At 58.1% G+C, this 17522-nt stretch overlaps 1 protein-coding gene across 3 annotated transcripts in view; it reads right to left on the reverse strand.

The window, feature by feature from the left end:
- Positions 1 to 17522, reverse strand: part of PTPRN2 (protein tyrosine phosphatase receptor type N2) — a 618076-nt gene that overhangs the window by 466443 nt on the left and 134111 nt on the right. For all 3 annotated transcript variants that reach the window (XM_042249105.1, XM_042249106.1, XM_027968410.2), the window contains exon 3: positions 2691 to 2804. In XM_042249105.1, coding sequence (XP_042105039.1) covers positions 2691 to 2804 — 114 coding nt within the window. The remainder of the gene's footprint in view (positions 1 to 2690; positions 2805 to 17522) is intronic.

Here is a 17522-nt window from a genome sequence, read left to right on the forward strand (position 1 = left end):
ATTCCCCATTGCCAGTGGTTGGGAGCAATCAAGATGTTTTTCAGTGGGTCAACTGGAAAACTGGTCCATTCAGACAACTGACTGTCATTCAGCGCTAAAAATAAGTGAGCTATCAAGCCATCAGAAGTCATGGAAGGAACTTCAAAGCACACGAAGCCAGTCTGAAAAGGTTACACACTGCTTGATCCCAGCTATGTGGCGTTCTGGAAACAGCGGTGGGAAGGGGAGTGGCTGCCAGGACGCAGGGCATGACCAGGCGCACACGGGGCCCTTAGGGCAGCGAGCTTTCCCCACCCAGACCCGGAATGGCGCTGCGTGACATCATGAGTCTGTCAAACCCACAGAATGTGCAGGACAAAGTTAACCCTAGAGCGAGCCATGGGCATCCTCTGATCCTAACGCGGCAACGCTGACGCTCAGTGCCAATCCAGGCGCCCCCGGAGTCGGGGCACCTTTGGGGGCAGGCATGCACGCCCTACTCGTTCCGCTCAGCCTTTCTGTCATCTAAAACTGCTCTCAGCAGGGACACCTACGCATTTAACAACGCACTCCCTGTCTGTTTTGCCTCCTCCATGACGCACCCTCCGTGTGTCTCAAATTCCCTCTGGAAGGAGCCCAGAGTCTGAGCCCGTGATCAGACTGCGATGGGAAGGGTGCTGGACGCGGGTGTGGACACACCCTGACCCAGCGGAGACATGGAGCCCTGCAGCCTGCTCTGCAGGGAAGGGCACCCGTCCTCTCCTGAGGAACCTTGACCCCCAGCTGGTGGTCCTGCAGCCCGCAGACCCTCCCAGAACACAGCGTCTGGCCGGCATCTGGACGGTTGCGCCGGGCCCAGACGGCGAGGCCTGGCCGTGACAGCAGGGCACACAGAGAGCTGCGCAGCCACTCTGCAGCAGCAGGAACGCCTGTGGTAGTGGGGCCGGGCCGTGAGACAAGGGGGACGAACGGAGCTGGGCCAGGTGGGCCTGCTGACCGTCCACCGCTGGCCCACACAGACAGGGGCACGGGCCTCCATGAAGTGAGGTGGACACGCAGCAGCCTCCTCGTCCCATGACAGGCTCACAGTAGACCTGGCTCTGGAGGGCCCCGGGGTCACGAGGAATAAGTCTGTGAGCCCAGCCTCCTCTGAGAGCTCAGGAGAGGCCCTGCACGTCAGGAAAGCAGTGGGCACTGTGTGCCTCCATCCGGGACCGCTGGGGGCACTGCTTGGGGGAGGCATGGCCCGGGGCGGGGGGGCACTCAGCACTGAGGGGGAGGCCTGTGGCCGCCACGGGGCGCTGACCACGAGGGAGGGACTGCGGAGACCTGGGCTTCGTAGCCGCTGCAGCGTTCCCAGAGTGGACTGGCCGGCCTTCTGCTGGCGCCCAGGGCCTGCCCGGCAGGAGAGCCCTGTGTCCACTGAGGCAGCAGAACCGTCACGGCCCCTCCCGCACTTTCCAGATGGAGGAATTCCACCTCCCAGATCAGGGCCCGGGAATGGGGGTCAGGGGCGGGGGCCCTGGAATGGCAGGGCAGCGGGGGTGACGGGGGCCCTGGAGGAAAGGCCCTGCCACACAAGCAATGCTCATCCTTCCGTCTGCCCCCAGGAGGCCTCTGACCAGGAAAGGACATCAGCAGACTCTCCAGTGACCACTGGACCGGCCCTCAGCTGATACTAGCACCAGAAGACCCCGAACTTCACAGCGTCCACCAGACACCCTGGGGCTTACCGGCCAGTGGTCAGAGCCATTCTGGGCCTGCTCCCTGGCCTGGAACACATGCACTCGGTAGCTGCTAGGATGCCCCTACTCCCTGACCTGTGGGGTGAGGGTCATCGAGGTGCAAGGGCACCCAAACTGCCCCACTCAGCACCACCCGCCACGACTTCCACCGACAAGCTCACAGGCCAAAGGCAGCAGCAATCCATAGGGGGCTGGCAGGGGCTGGGGCTGCCACCACGGAGGGCTGATGGTCCCTCAACACACACGCCGTCTGCAGACAGCGGGCCCTGGGGGTCAGCAGCTGCAGCTCCAGGACGGGACCCGCCTGGGGCCCGGCTGCTGCTGCCGAGAGGGGTGGTGAGCAGAGGCGACCCGCTCTCCCCTCGCCAGACCAGCGACTGCCTCCTGCCAGCACTCCAGCCCCCAGCATCCTCTGGGGCTCAGGGGTCTCATCACCTTTCCTCCCCCGAGACTCATGCAGGGGATGTGGGGACATGGAGGACACGGGGCTGGAGGCCGCCATGGGCCCATGTGCACAGGTCTACACAGGCACACGTGCACAGCCCACAGCCCTGGGCCCAGAGGGTCGGCAGCAGACAGGACGCCGTGGAGCCTGGGTGGCTGCAGCAGCCGAAGCTACAGCGCGGGTCCTTGGGGTCTGGGGGTGAATGCACGCCATCTCTTGGAGGAGACGCCCCTCCTCTGTAGGAGCTGCTCTCGCCCAATCCTGGGCCTCAGCCAGGGCCACAGGCACCTGACTGCAGGCCCCGAGGAGCTGGGCGGCGGGGCTGGGACACTGGGACCAGGGTCTCAGCAGTGCAGTCATCTCCTGGGCACTGACCCTCCACCGCCACTGACCCACAGCATCGGCCACAGCTCCTGGGAGGGACCCAGGCCGCCTCTCCCTGCCCGCCACTGGCTGGCTGACCTGCTCCTTTTCTAACACCTCAGCACCCGGGAGGACGCGGATGGGCTGGGCCCGCCCACCTGTGCGGGAGAGCCTCTGCAGGGTGGCCGTCAGGTGCTGCAGAACCCCCGGTGACACTTCATAGCGGAGCGCGTCCGTGGCCGGAAACTCCTGACACCGTCCGAACACTCCGTCTGCAAGAAGGGAGGCAGAGAAGAGAGACCGTGAGGGGGAGACAGACAGACGGGCGGACAGCCCTGGCCGAGCCCGAGGCACAGCTCCGAGCAACTGCCAGGGTCAGAAGCCCTTGGGAAGGAATGAGCCTGTGGTGTGTTGGCCGCTAAGTCGTGTCCGACTGTTTGTGACCCCACGGGGTGTAGCCTGCTAGGCTCCTCTGTCCATGGGACTTTCCAGGCGAGAATACTGCAGTGGGTTGCCATTCCCTTCTCCAGGGGATCTTCCCGACCCAGGGATCAAACCCGAGTCTCCTGCATTGCAGGCAGATTCTTTACCATCTGAGCCACCAGGGAGGCCTAATGGAAAGGAATGGTTTTAAACAAAAAGCAGCTCATCGTGAAAACCACAAACACAAAGGTGAGTCCAGTGCAGCGTGGCTTCCAGGCTGCCTTCCAGCTCGTCCTCTCACCCCCACCCCTCGCCTTTCTGTCCTTTTCAGCCTGAGACCAACACACTTGTGACGTGAAGCTTTGCTTCTGACCGTCTGGTGACCACAAAGTGGACAGCACTCAGGGCTGGTTTCCAGGGGAGAGACAGGACAGACGCGCTGGTTTGCAGGAGGTGCCGGCGGTGGGGCCACCAGGCCAGTGGGGCTGCCTCCGGGGGCCTCCTGAGAACACGGAAGGGAAGGGGGGCTCCGGGAAGAGTGAGATATTAGTGGGGCCCCATTTATCCCGCTCTGTCCCATTTGTCTGAAATGACAGACTCTGCTCCTCAACCTCTTTTCAAACTGCACCTTCTAATTAATTTAGGCCCTAATTAGCCCTTATTTGGGAATTGTTCACTTTGAGACAAGCTTCCTGTGGGGGTTCAAACATTCAAATCACTGTCTTGGGTACAAAAGGCTAATTCAGGGCCCAGGGCCTAACACAGGCTGCGTCTGCGTGGCTGCAGGCGGAGGCGCCTCCGTTGTTCACAGTCTCGCTGCAGGGGTGCAGCAGAGGAGAGCCCTTCACACGCGGCCCATTTAATTATCAGGAGCGCGTTGCCGGCCGGGCTGGCGGGTAACTGCTGGTCGGGCGCTCCCTGTGCTCACACCGAGATGCCTTGCAGGGGCAGCAGAAAGGCATCTGAAGTATCGCAAGCGGCTCCTGGATTTCTGGGGCCTCTGCGGAGCCTGGAGGACCCAGGCGGCAACCTGCCCAGCTGCCCGACTGGCCGTGGGGCTCAGCCTTCTGCCTCCCTCTCGGACTGGCCACTGCCCCTCCTCTGAGCGCGGCTAAAACCAACCCGCCTGCCACCGGGGGCTGGGGCCCTGCTGTCCCTAAGGGACAGTCTCGCCCCTGCCGTCGCCGGCAGGGTGGACAGTCTGCGTGGCTGGGACTCAGACAGTGTGTGTCCGTGTCCCCTGCCCCTGTTTCCCGCAAAGAGCTCCAGTCAGTGCCTGTGGGTGGCGCTGGGGAGGAGAATCGAGAGCACGTTCTTCAGAGCACACGGGCTTCCCCTCCACACTCTGAACCCAAACACCCCGAAAGCAGGGACCCGAAGCTGCCCTGGGACGCATCGGCCCCAAACCTCACAGACGAGAAAGCCGAGTGTCGGCCTGCAGCGCAGGCAGGGGCCAGCAGGTCAGCGCCAGCAGCTGAGCCCCCGGGCCCCAGGCCTCCAGGACCCACCTGAGACGCACAGGGAGCACCCCACCACTCAGGCTGGCGCGGAGGGAAACGCGCAGAGACATTCCTATGTCTTTTGGAACACACCTTGTAAGTCACTTCCGGTCTGCAGTATAATGGAATAATTCTTTAAATTTGGTTTGTGGTGGACAGTGTTGTAAATATATTCTAAGAAAAACATCAAGTAGATTTTCTTGAAACCTTTCTTTTAAATTGATATTTAGATATATATATAACATGATACATCATGCCGTTTGTGCTTTCAGAATTAGTTTTATCTAAAAACGGAATTGCTTGAAAGCTAACTGTGGATTCTCTTTGCCCCTAGACTGCAGCCATGCTGATGAAGCAGAGACACCGTCCCCCAGCGGATCATTGTAATTAATAAACTCTATTTTTCAGAGCAGTGCTGGGCTCACAGCAGAACTAGGAGGCGGGCACGCGGCTTTCCCATCAGCCTCCTGCCCCACGTGGGCACAGCCTCCCCACTATCAGCCTTCCGGTCAAACGGGACCTTTGCTACACTGATGACCGCCCATGACCCAGCACTGCGGGCAGAGCCACCGGGCACGCGAGGGCTTGGTCTCGGCACTGCCCAGGCCTCGGGCTTGAACGCAGGTGGAGTGGCGTGTGGCCACACAGCTCCACACGGGGCCGCCCTGCTGCCCTGCACGCCCGCTGAGCCCCCCTACCCACCCCTGCGCCTCCCTCGCCCGGCAGCCGGTGACGCTCCACCGTCTCCGTACCTCTGCCTCTTCCAGAGCGTCATCTGGCTGGAATCACACAGTGCTGGGTCTTTTCAGGCTGGCGTCTCTCACTAATATTCATGTGCGTTCCCTCCACGTCTTTTCAAGGGCTGACAGCTCATTTCTCACTCACTGAGTGATCTCCCATCATCTGGGTGGGCCGCCGCTTCTCCCCTCACTCACCCACCCAAGGACCCCGCGGTTGTTCCCGGGTTCGGGCGGTGATGGACAACGCTGCCCGAGGCGTCCGTCTGCAGGTTTGCGCGGGCGCCCGGCAGTCCCTCTGGGTGGATGCCGAGGCGCGCAGCTGCTGGCCACGCGGTGCGGGCGCGCCTGCTTCTGTGATCAGCCACCACCCCCTCGCCCGAAGGGGCGGCGCCACTTCGCACCTCCGCCAGCACGCACCCGCGTCCCCGGGCTCCGCACCCTCGCCGCGCCCACCGTTCTCAGTGTCCGGCTTCCGGCGGTTTCGCCCGGCGCGCGCCGCTGCGGCGCTGTCGTCTTACCAGAGCACTTTCCAGGACGCAGGCCGTCTTTCTCACCTTGCTGAAAGGCATGAGTGCGCGCGCGTGTGCTGCATGTCTACATGTGTGTCTGTGTGTGCGTGTGTACACACGTGTGTAGGTGTATGTATCTGAACGTGTGTCTACCTCCATGTGTATGTGCATATACATGTCTACTGTGTGTGTGTATTTCACGAGTATGTGTATAACGTGTCATCAATATAAGTACCAATTATGTCAAAAACCTCAGATATGCAGATGACACCACCCTTATGGCAGAAAGTGAAGAAGAACTAAAGAGCCTCTGGATGAAAGTGAAAGACGAGAGTGAAAAAGCTGACTTAAAACTCAACATTCAAAAAACTAAGATTATGGCATCTGGCCTCATCACTTCATGGCAAATAGTTGGGGAAACAATGGAAACAGTGATAAACTTTATTTTCTTGGGCTCCAAAATCACTGCAGATGGTGACCACTTACTCCTTGGAAGGAAAGTTATGACCAACCTAGACAGTGTATTAAAACACAGAGACATTACAAAGGTCCGTCTAGTCAAGGCTATGGTTTTTCCCGTGGTCATGTATGGATGTGAGAGTTGGACTGTGAAGAAGGCTGAGTGCAGAAGAATTGATGCTTTTGAGCTGTCGTGTTGGAGAAGACTCTTGAGAGTCCCTTGGACTGCAAGGAGATCCAACCAGCCCATCCTAAAGGAGATCAGCCCTGGATGTTCACTGGAAGGACTGATGGTGAAGCTGAAATGCCAGAACTTTGGCCGCCTCATGCGAAGGGCTGACTCATTGGAAAAGACCCTGATGCAGGAAAAGACTGAAGGCAGGAGGAGACGGGGACGACAGAGGATGAGATGGCTGGATGGCATCACTGACTCAATGGACATGAATTTGAGTAAACTCCGGGGGTTGGTGATGGACAGGGAGGCCTGGTGTGCTGCGGTTCATGGGGCCACAAAGAGGTGGAAACACCTGAAGGAATGAACTGAATGGATAGTGTGCGTCTTTCTGAACAGCTCACGGGGCTCTCACGGCAAGCGTTCTGGAGGGGCTTGCCATTCCCTCCTCCTGCGGATCACATTTTGTCAGAACTCCTCACTGTGACCTGTTCTCCTTGGGTGGCCCTGCATGGCCTGACAAGTCTGTTTATCGTCACCCTGCTTATTTAACTTATATGTAGAGCACATCATGCAAAATGCTGGGCTGGATGAGTTACAGGGTGGAATCAAGATTGCCAGGAGAAATGTCAACAACCTCAGATACACAGACTATAACACTTTAAAGGCAGAAAGTGAAGAGGAACCAAGGAGCCTCTTGATAAGTGTCAAAGAGGACAGTGAGAAAGCCAGCTTAAAAGTCAATATTAAACAACTAACATCATGGCATCCGGTCCCATCACTTCATGGCAAATAGATGGGGAAACAGTGGAAACAGTGACAGACTTCCTCTTCTTGGCTCTGAAATCACTGCGAATGGTGGCTGCAGTCATGACATTAGAGAGGATAGCTCCTTGGAAGGAAAACTATGACAAAACTAGACAGTGCATGAAAAAGCGGAGGCGTTGCTTTTCTGACAAAGGTCCATCTAGTCAGGGCTACGCTTTTTCCAGTGGTCATGCACGGATGTGAGAGTCGGACCATAAAGAAGGCAGAGCGCAGAAGAATGGATGCTTTTGAACTGTGGTGTGGAGAAGACTCTGAGAGTCCCTTGGACTGCAAGGAGGTCAAACCAGTCCATCCTAAAGGAAATCAAAGCTGAATATTCACTGGAAGCGCTGATGATGTAGCTGAAGCTCCAATAATTTGGCCACCTGACGTGAAGGGTTGACTCATTGGAAAAGACCCTGGTGCTGGGAAAGACTGAGGGCAGGAGGAGAAGGGGCAGCAGAGGACGAGACGGATGGCATCACAAAGTCGATGGACACTCCTGGGACAGACTCTGGGAGATGCTGAGGGACAGAGAAGCCTGGCGTGCTGCAGCCCAGGGGTCACAGGGTCAGACTTGACTTGGTGAGTGAACAGTAACATAGTGTGTGTCCATGTGTGTCCATGTGAATGTGTGTGTGTGTGTATACACACACACACACACACACAGCCTCCTACATGTTTTAATCTGCCAAACTCAGCAACAGAACAAGGAAGCTGCTTCTCCAACCTCCACACTCATCCCGGAAACCTGACCCCCGCCCCACCCATTCCCCAACCAAGAGCTTCTTGTCCACCTCCGCGGGCGGGCGGGCTGCACTCTGCTCAGCACACCCGTGCACGTCTGGCCTGTGTCCACGGCGAGTCTGTGAGGCCCCTCCTGCTCTCACAGTGGACTTGTCTCCATTCACGCTGCCCTGCGCTGCCCTGACCCCGGGACACAGCCCTGCCGTTAACGCCCCGCTGGACAAGCAGGCAGAAGAGCCACAGGACAGGCGCTCGGGCAAATGGACGACACAGGCTCTGCTCTCGGGGACTCTGGACTCGGGGGCACCACTCCCACGAGCAGCATCTACCTCTAACTATGATGTGGGCAACGGGGGACGACCCTCGAGGACAGCAGAGGGGCATCAGCTCCTCCACCCAAAGGAGGCGGAGGACCCGGGGGACGGCCGCACAGGGCTGCCGGGGCCATGCAGGCTTGGCAGCGGGATGGATGGTCACTGGGGCCAAGAGGGCAGAGGTCCGATGCCAGAGTGAGCGGCGGGTCCGGCGGACGCAAGGGCTAGGAGTCTGGGCAGGGAGTTGGCCGTCCTCCAGGAGCGCAGGAAGCGCTGAGCTGGGGCCACTCCATGCCAGGAGCCGCGGGGCTGAAGGGAGCTGCCGTGAGGGGTGGGGTCTCGGCAAGGGTGGGGCAGTGCAGACGGAAGAACTGGACAGACCCACCGCCTCTTCAGAGGTGAGCACGCATCTACAGGGCGGGGGGCGTGCAGCCCAGAGAGGCTCTGGGGTGCAGGGCGTGTTCTGGGAGGAGGCATCGCAGAGTGCAGGCATTGCCCACGGGCCTCCAGGGGAGCACAGTCTGGAAGGCCCCAGACCTCCCTGCAGAGTGACCACAGCAGCCACAGGTGCGGGCAAGCCCCCTTATCTGCAGAGCAGAGACTGGGACCGAGAGCGGGTGGATCCAAGGACAGGACCGGGAGGGATGCCAAGGCCCCCAGGACAAGACGGCTGCCTCCTAGGCGACCAAGCACGCTGCCGGCGGTTCTGAGGGGCCAGGGCTCGTGTGGAGTCTGTCTAGCATGTGTCTAGAATGGGAGGCTGATCCCTTTCCCTAGAAAGGGAAAACATCGATAATTTTTGCTGGATTTTTGACTGGAGCTGCGGCTCCCCCTCCCCGGGTGGCATGGCTGTGTCCTGAGCCCCACTAAAGGGCAAGGAGACAGTGGCAGGAGCCAGGGCCCCATCCTGGCATTTCCCCAGCCTGCTGTACAGCCCGGGTGCACGGCCTCCCTTCTCTGCGCCAGTTCCTGAAACACAACTGCCAAATCAGACCTTTCCTAAGGTCTCTTCAGCTGGAGGGCTCTGGGCTCGAGTGGAAACCCCTGGGCACAGGTGAGCCTCCAGCTGTTCTGAGAGCAGGACCTGCCCCGCTTCACCCCTTCTGAGCAGCAGCTCGCTCCCCCAGCACCCCCTCATCCTGCACCAGGCCTTTCGTCCCACAGAGAGTGGAAGGCGGCACAGCGGGGCCCGTGGGGGCCGCCCTCCAGCCGCCAGCAGGCCGCCTGCCTCCCTCCGCTCCTCGGCAAGGATGTCACGTTTCAGCTCAGATGCACCAGGCTCCCACAGCTCCGTGTTGCTCCCGCCACTGCTGTCGTTAGAGGAAAGCAGAACATGACCAAACACTGTCACAGCAAACTCCCGTCTGAAAGGCAACCAGAGATCCAGTTCCGGAAGGCAGGCCTCGGAGGAAGCAGAGTGAGAAGCCAGACTCGGGACCTGCACCAGCCGTGCACAGAAGGAAACGCAGTGATGGAGACGGAGCTCACCTCGTGCCTGAGCAGCCGAGCATCAGAGTGAAGACGCTAAAGCATAGTTTCTAGCGGCCAAGTTGCCTTTGCCTTTCCTACGTGAAATCTGATGGAACGACCAGGACGAACGCTCCCGTGGGCCAGCGGAAACGCGTGGTGGCCACTCAGCCTTGCAGCGCCGGCCGGGGGCCTGGCCTGGAGGAGCCCAGAGCCTGTGCGACTCCACCTCTCCGGCCCTCGGGGGTCTGGGGTTTGGATTGTGTTTGTTCCTGAAAATAATGGAAGAGAACTACATGATCTGAACCTCTCCCAGTCCTAAAATTTCAGGATCTTGTACGAATGACCAGCAGACAAAAGGCAAGATTCAAGGGCAGAGGAGAGTGGAGTGGACACGGGCCTGCGGGCAGGGAGGCAGCTTCCTGACGCTGCGGCCGGCAGGTCTCACCCACATGAACGGCGTTTACTGAAAGAAAGACCATGAAGAAGAGGGAACCAAACCACTGACCGCACCCGATCGTCAAGCCTCGCTGCCAGCTCTCGGGGTCCCAGTGGGGCTGACCCTGCCCCCGGGCCAGCCCGCCCCGCTCCTGCCTCTGCCTGGCCTGGCTGACATGCCGGCCAGGCTGCGGGATTTCAGTGGTGCTTTGCCTGCTGCCTTGGAGAGGGAAATGGCAACCCACTCCAGTGCTCTTGCCTAGAAAATTCCATGGATGGAGGAACCTGGTGGGCTACAGTCCATGGGATCGCAGAGTGGGACATGACTAAGGGACTTCATTTTCTTTCTTTCTTTCTCTTTCTTTCCCCTGCTTCCTTAGAGACCTCCCCTGCAGGTCCCAGGAAGCCAGGCTCCTCCTGGCAGGGGCACCTGCCCAAGGCTGGCACAAGAGCACGCAGTAAGCTTCCTTTGAGAGCTCAGACCCCGCCCAAGTCTCTGGGGCTGCCGAGGCTGTCTGCCATGGTCCGCAGAGAAGCAGCGGGGAAGGAAGGCGGTTTATCGCCGCAGCTGATCTTCCCATCAGCAGCCCTCCGCTCCTACCCGTTGCCAGGTAACCAGGCCGCTCCTCTTATCAGCCTGGACTGGTTCCGTTGACTATTCCAATGAGAATAGAAAGGCCTGGCGCTGTGGGCCGTCAGCAGTGCTGAAGGAGAACGGCGCATCATGCGGAATCCCGGGAGCAGCAGCTGTCAGCCTCATCTTATCGGGATACTGACAGTCACTCAGAAACAGCCGTCCATCACCTGCCCTGCGTCCACCCCTGTTCCACCTCCCAGGGAGCGGGGAGGGGAGGGGAGAGGGGGAGAGGAGAGCGAGGGGAGGAGAGGAGGGAGGGGAGGAGGGAAGGGGACTTGTTCACACCAGCCTTGTGGTCAGGGTCCCTCAGCTGGAGAGGGGGAGGGGAGGGGAGAGGGGGAGAGGAGAGGGGGAGGGGAGGGGGAGGGAAGAATGGGGGAAGGGAGGGGAAGAGGGGGGGAGAGGGGGAGGAAGGGAGGGCGGGGACTTGTCCATACCAGCCTTAGCGTCAGGCCCCAGCCCTCCTCCCTTCTCTCCTTCTCCTTCTCCCCCTCCAGGCCCCTCCCGGCCCCTCCACTCTCACAGGGTGAGCGCAGCTCCGCAGAATGGAGGGTCCCACCCATTGAGTCACCCACAGCTGTGCCTTCGAGCCCAGGCGGACCAGCTGAGCACCGAGCAATAGCCGATGACCGCTCCGATGCCCTCTGCTCTGGCCCCCCCAGTGCTCCACGTGCTCAGCCGTGTGGGAGGCCCCACCCCTACTCACTCGTGTCCACCCAGCAGTCCAGGGCCTCTCCACCCCGAGCCCAGTCTGGGCCCCCGGATCTCTCTCCCGGGACCCCCTCTCCTGCTGCCCCCGGTGCCCAGTGAGTCCTACACTCCAGAACCATCCTTACCTGTCTGCCCCCCTGCAGTAGGGAAGGTGCGTCTCGCTCACCAGAATGCTTGGCCTGTGGAAGTTACTTAGGAATAACACACCAAAGTCTAACGCACGGCCTCAGGGAGATATTTGTACCTCCGCGGGCACAGCAGCCAGGAGGCCACTCAAGGGTCCACTGATGGCTGAACATGTGAACAAAGTGTCCACCACGATCCGGCCCGAGAAAGGAAGGGCACCCCGACCCTTGCCACAGCAGAGAAGAACCCCGAGGTCGTCAGGCTGACTGCCGCGAGCCACACGCAGAGCAAGGAGCACCGTGGGGCCCCTCTTCCACAAGCACCTCGCTGTGGCTCAGTCGCTAAGTGGTGCCTGGCCCTCTGTGACCCCACAGCCTGCAGCACACAGGCTGCCCTGCCCTCCACCACTTCCCGGAGTTTGCGCAGATTCTTCACCGCTGTGCTGTCTGAGAAGCATCCACAGTGATCAAACTCACACAAGCGGAATGTAGATGCGGGTCCCCGCGGCTGGGGTGGGGGTCTCGTGTGATGAGGAGAAAGGCTCTGTTTGGGAAGGCGAAGTGTCCTGGAGACGACGGTGTGAACGTGCTGAGAGCCGCAGAACCGTGCACTCAGGCTAAAATGAATCCAGGTTCCGAGTGCGTGTGTTATTTATGCGCATGGATTGTTGCTGCGTTAATGATATTTTACTGTGCATCTCATTTTTGCCACTAAACATTCTGCTTTCTTTTTTAATCTTTTGGCCGCGCTGCATGGCACGTGGGATCTTAGTTCCCCAACCAGAGAACTGAACACATGCCCCCCCGCACTGTAACCACTGGAAATGCAGTCTTATTAAGAGGGAATCCTGGCAAACTTTATGCCATGTATATTTCACAATGATTCTTAAAGAGTGATAAATACTTGACCAAAGAATGAGGGACGATGGACACAGAAGCTCTCCATGTGGAGATGGGTGATGCGGACAGGCCTGCAGACTCGCCAAGCTGTGAATTCCAGATGGCTGGAGAGCTGCCTGGAGGTGGGGAAGCAGCCTCGCTGACCCAAGGCCAAGGCGCCAGAACCCACGGCCCAGAGCTGTCCACGTGTGGGTTGGAACCTGCCAACTAAACCCAAGGCCTCACAGAGATCAGAGAACAGCGCAGCAGCCCAGGATGCAGCCCAGAGCGGCCGTGGCTTCAGTTTGGACGAAAGCAGCTTCTGGGGGGCGGGGGTGGGGGGCAGGGGGTGCGTGCTTTAAACCGTAGATTTTGAAACACAACTCTTTCCTGTTGGCAAAGAGACGTCCAGCGAGGCTGACTGCCGGTCTGGCCCCTGCCAGCCCCTGGACGGGCCTGATGGAGAGCCAGCCAGACACAGGGGCCTCAGCCCGACAAAGTCACTAACAGCCTGTCCTCACACGGCCGTCACGGTCTCATCAGAAGGACCAGTGTCAGCAGCTCTCTACGATGTTTTCTCAAAGAGTAAAAGGAATAATCCCTGTAAACCAACATGCACGGTCCTTGGTGACTGCACGGCGGCCACGGCCACTGGGAACCGGGCTCACAGAGGAGCTGACAGACACTAACAGGCAGGGATGCGCACGTGCTATGGCAAATGGAAGGATAATGAAAGTAATTTATCTGAAAATTAAAATATGATTAAGAATGGCAGTCCCTGCAAGAGCCCAGGTGCCTGAGGGGAGGGGTGTGCAGCCAGCCTCATTAGCTCAGGCCTGCACGAAGCCACTGTCCCCTCTGACAGCTTTAATACCAAGGCCCTGCGCTCACAGACGGGCGTCCTCTCAGAACCGACAGCTGGGGCACATGCGGAAGCGGGGCCTCACTAACAGTCCCGCAGACGGGGGCCTGGGCCTCAGGGCCCACTGCACCCGGCACGCCCTGGGCACCGCTGACCGAGTCTTCACCAAGTCTGGGCTTAAGTTCCAGCCTCTGGAACTGTGGGGACACACAGCAGGCTCTTGAGATGCTGCCCCATGGAGCTGTGGGATCTGAGCACAGGCTCTGCAGCCAGCGGAGTCGACCAGCCGACCTTCCAGGTGGGGCCCACTGGGGGTGCGGCCGTGAGGACCTGTGTCCTCAGCGGCCCCACAGATGAGCCACGCGGGCCTTGGGAAGGCGGCGCCCAGGCCTGCCCTGCCCACGGCCAGTCACCCGGGGCTTTGGGTGGGCCCGAGCCCCCAGGGAGTCTTGACAGCTGTGCACGGCGTGCCGGGGCGGAGGTGCAGGGCGCTCCCGGCTGGCCTGCGCGGCCTGCGACCACCCCCCTGCAGTCAGCCCCACTTCTCTCTGAATGCCGGCCCCGCTCCCTGCTCCCCTCGCCCACGTCTGGTCTCTCTCCTCGCTCTCTGGTGTCGTCACCCCTCCTGTGCGCCGTCTGACCCTGATCTTTCCTCTGATGCGACCAAGACCCAGCCCCAGAGTGCAGAGCTGAGGACGCCTCCACCCGCTGTCACCAAACATCAGAGCACTGTGCAGCCGGGCAGTGGAGCCAGCCAGCCAGAGGAGGGCTGGCAGAGAGAGCACACACTCACACACACTCACACACACACACTCACATACACACACACTCACACACACTCACACACACTCACATACACTCACACACACACTCACACATACATACACACATGCACACACTCACACATGCACACACTCACACATGCACACACTCACACATACACACACTCACACATACATACACACACATACACACACTGACACATACATGCACACACATACATACACACATGTACACACACATACGCACACATGTACACTCACAGACTCACAGACTCACACACACCCACCCACACCCACACATATACTGACACACACTCACACACACACACACACACTCACACAGACACCCACACACTCACACATACATACACACATGCACACACACACACATACGCACACATGTACACTCATAGACTTACAGACTCACACACACACACCCACACCCACGCATATACTCAGACACCCACACACTCACACACAGACACACACACACACACACTCACACAGATACCCACACAGACACCCACACACTCACACACAGACACTCACACACACACTCACACATACATACACACACATACACTCGCACATACACTCACACACACACACACAGACACCCACACACTCACACGTACACTCACACACACACTCACACATACATACACACATGCACACACACACGTACACTCACAGACTCACACACACCCACCCACACCCACACATATACTCAGACACACACATACACACTCACACATACACTCACACATACACTCACACAGAGACACCCACACACTCACACATACATACACACATGCACACACACACACACATATGCACACATGTACACTCAGACTCACAGACTCACACACACCCACCCACACCCACATATACTCAGACACACACACACATACATACACACATGCACACACACATTCGCACACACAGACACATATACACTCACACACACAGACTCACACATACACTCAAACACATATACACACATACATTCATACATAGAGTCATACACACATACAGATACACTCACGTACACACACACACTCACATACAAACTTACACTCACACTCACACATATACATGCACACATGTACAGCCACACACACACATACACTCATCCATATACACTCACACATATACGCATACACACGCTCACACATATACATACACACACATATACACTCACACAGTTACACATACACACAGATACACTCACACACACACACACACTTGCACACACACACCCAGGAACTTTTTTCTTGACCTGCAATGAAGGAGGCACAAACCACAGCAAAGAGCGGCTTTGCCCAGAGGGCCGGCAAAGGCTTTGGCGGCTGACAGTCTGGCTGCTGGAGTGTGGTGAGTGTGGCAGGTTTGTCCATTTCAAAACTAAATCATCTTGGAAGCGTGTAAGGGGGGCCATACCCTTTTTGAATTACAGTTTTGTCAAAAAGTTATAAACTATTGGCAGCACTCTCTAAGGCACCGGGCATCCCCAGAGAGCTGACCTTGACAAACACCCGCAGGCACCTGCTGTCTCGGGGGCCCCCGCTGACTCTAGGGCAGCGCGGCCGTAACCAGGCTCGGAAGTTAACCTGTGGGTGGGGTCAGCAACACAAGCCCAGCTTCTCCCCTGCTTGTCACCAGGTTGTGGCCAAAGCAACAGGGTAAGGACTGGTACTTCTGATCAATTCTTCTGAACTCCTGTAGTCTCCAAAAATAAGCTATTACATTTAAATTATCACATTATGACTGTATGGGATATTTAGGGGCTCAGTGGGTACAGAACGTTCAGTTAGTTAAGAAAAAATCCTTTTAATTCTACAGAAAAATAATACCCATTTGCAAAATGTGAGATGTTGTTTTTGCATGCCTGCCTTAATTTTCTACAGAAAGTGTTTATATTTTTAAAAAGGTTCACAGAAATGAAAGGAATAAATTTCCATAGCCTGGGTCTACAGAGATTTTTGTGCATGAAAAAGCTGTGGACTGGCTCTTCCTTCCTCCGACCACAAGCGGTGTGGTATTTATTCTCTAGGGTAGGGGTGCAGACTGAAGTGTGCAGCGGCGGGGGGGGCGCCAGAAGCCTGTGCCCATCCAGGGCCCTGGCGTGTGCTCGGGTGTGCACCATTCATGTGCGCAAACACAAGCACGACAGGACGCAGCAGGACACACGTGAACCACCTCGCGCGCACGCTCTCCCGGCAGGTCGGCGGTAATGAGAGGTCGCCATGGCAACCGGAACAGGAGCGGCCCCCTCCGGCGTCCCCCGAGCCGCGCCAGAGCCAGAGCAGCGGCTTGGCGACCCGCACTCAACGCCGTTTGAAGGACGGGAGGCCACACAGTTACGGGCAGCTCTCTCGCCACGTTTGGGGGCCTGGGTCAAGGAATGCTCCTGCTAAATCAATCATCACTCCCAGCTGGGCGGGTGGCTGGCTCCGAGGCTTTTCCCTTTACCTCTGGTCACCAGAGATCCGAACCAGCTGCCGCAAAACTAATTTCTGCCTCCAGGGTTTGCAGATGGAAAAAATCCTTGAAGATAGCTAAGGACGTGCAAGGAGAGGAGGGTGAAGCCATCCCTCTCCCAGCTTCTGGTGGGTGCTCCTGCTGCAGCGGTGCAAACCCACCAAGGCTGCAAAGGCCTGCCCTCTTCCCCGCAGACTTGAACAGGTTCACACAAGGTCGGGGAACTGACTCCACTCGGAAAGGCAAGTTCACTCAGAAGGTGGGGATGAGCCCACGCAGAGGCCGCGGGGAACCTCAGGTCTGGTTTTTCTGTCCCAGGGTCCATGTAAGAAAGATGATCTTAGGACAAAAACGCATGGGACAAAGGTGAAGAAAGAGGAGGTGGGGTGTGAGCACTACTTTACCACCCAGCGTCCAAGGACCAAGCCCTCAACACCTGGCCAGCAGCCAGCAGGCAGGAGCAGGTGCCCCTGCCCGGCGAGGCCATGAAAGAAACAGGCCAGGGAGGGCATTCGTGGCGGGGGGCCCTGCCCATCCACGAGGACACCACTCTCCCCCGAGATCCAAGACACCCACGTGTCCTGCTCTGGGCAGGATCAGCCTGAATAGATGCTTCCTCATCGTGAGGATAAAGAACAGCTACAGTCAACATCAGACACCAAAACAAGAGCGTGAGGGCGAAGCAACGATCCCGTGACATGAACGGTAAACCTGTGTGGGTGGTGCGAGAACCGTGCTTTTACCAGAAACCCACAGACATTCTAAAAAGCATCTGGTTTTTGTTCCCAGTAAAATTTAGGGAAATGGCAACTACAGAAAAGAAGCTAACAGGACAGCAGGCCAGATGTAGAGAGAGCTGAGTGAAAGGCTCAAAGGAAACAGGAGGTTTGAATAGAAAAAGAGGGAAGAAGTGATGATGGAGTCTGGACCCCAGACTC

Source organism: Ovis aries, chromosome 4 (genome assembly GCF_016772045.2).
Source record: "Ovis aries strain OAR_USU_Benz2616 breed Rambouillet chromosome 4, ARS-UI_Ramb_v3.0, whole genome shotgun sequence".
In the NCBI taxonomy this organism is placed as follows: domain Eukaryota; kingdom Metazoa; phylum Chordata; class Mammalia; order Artiodactyla; family Bovidae; genus Ovis; species Ovis aries.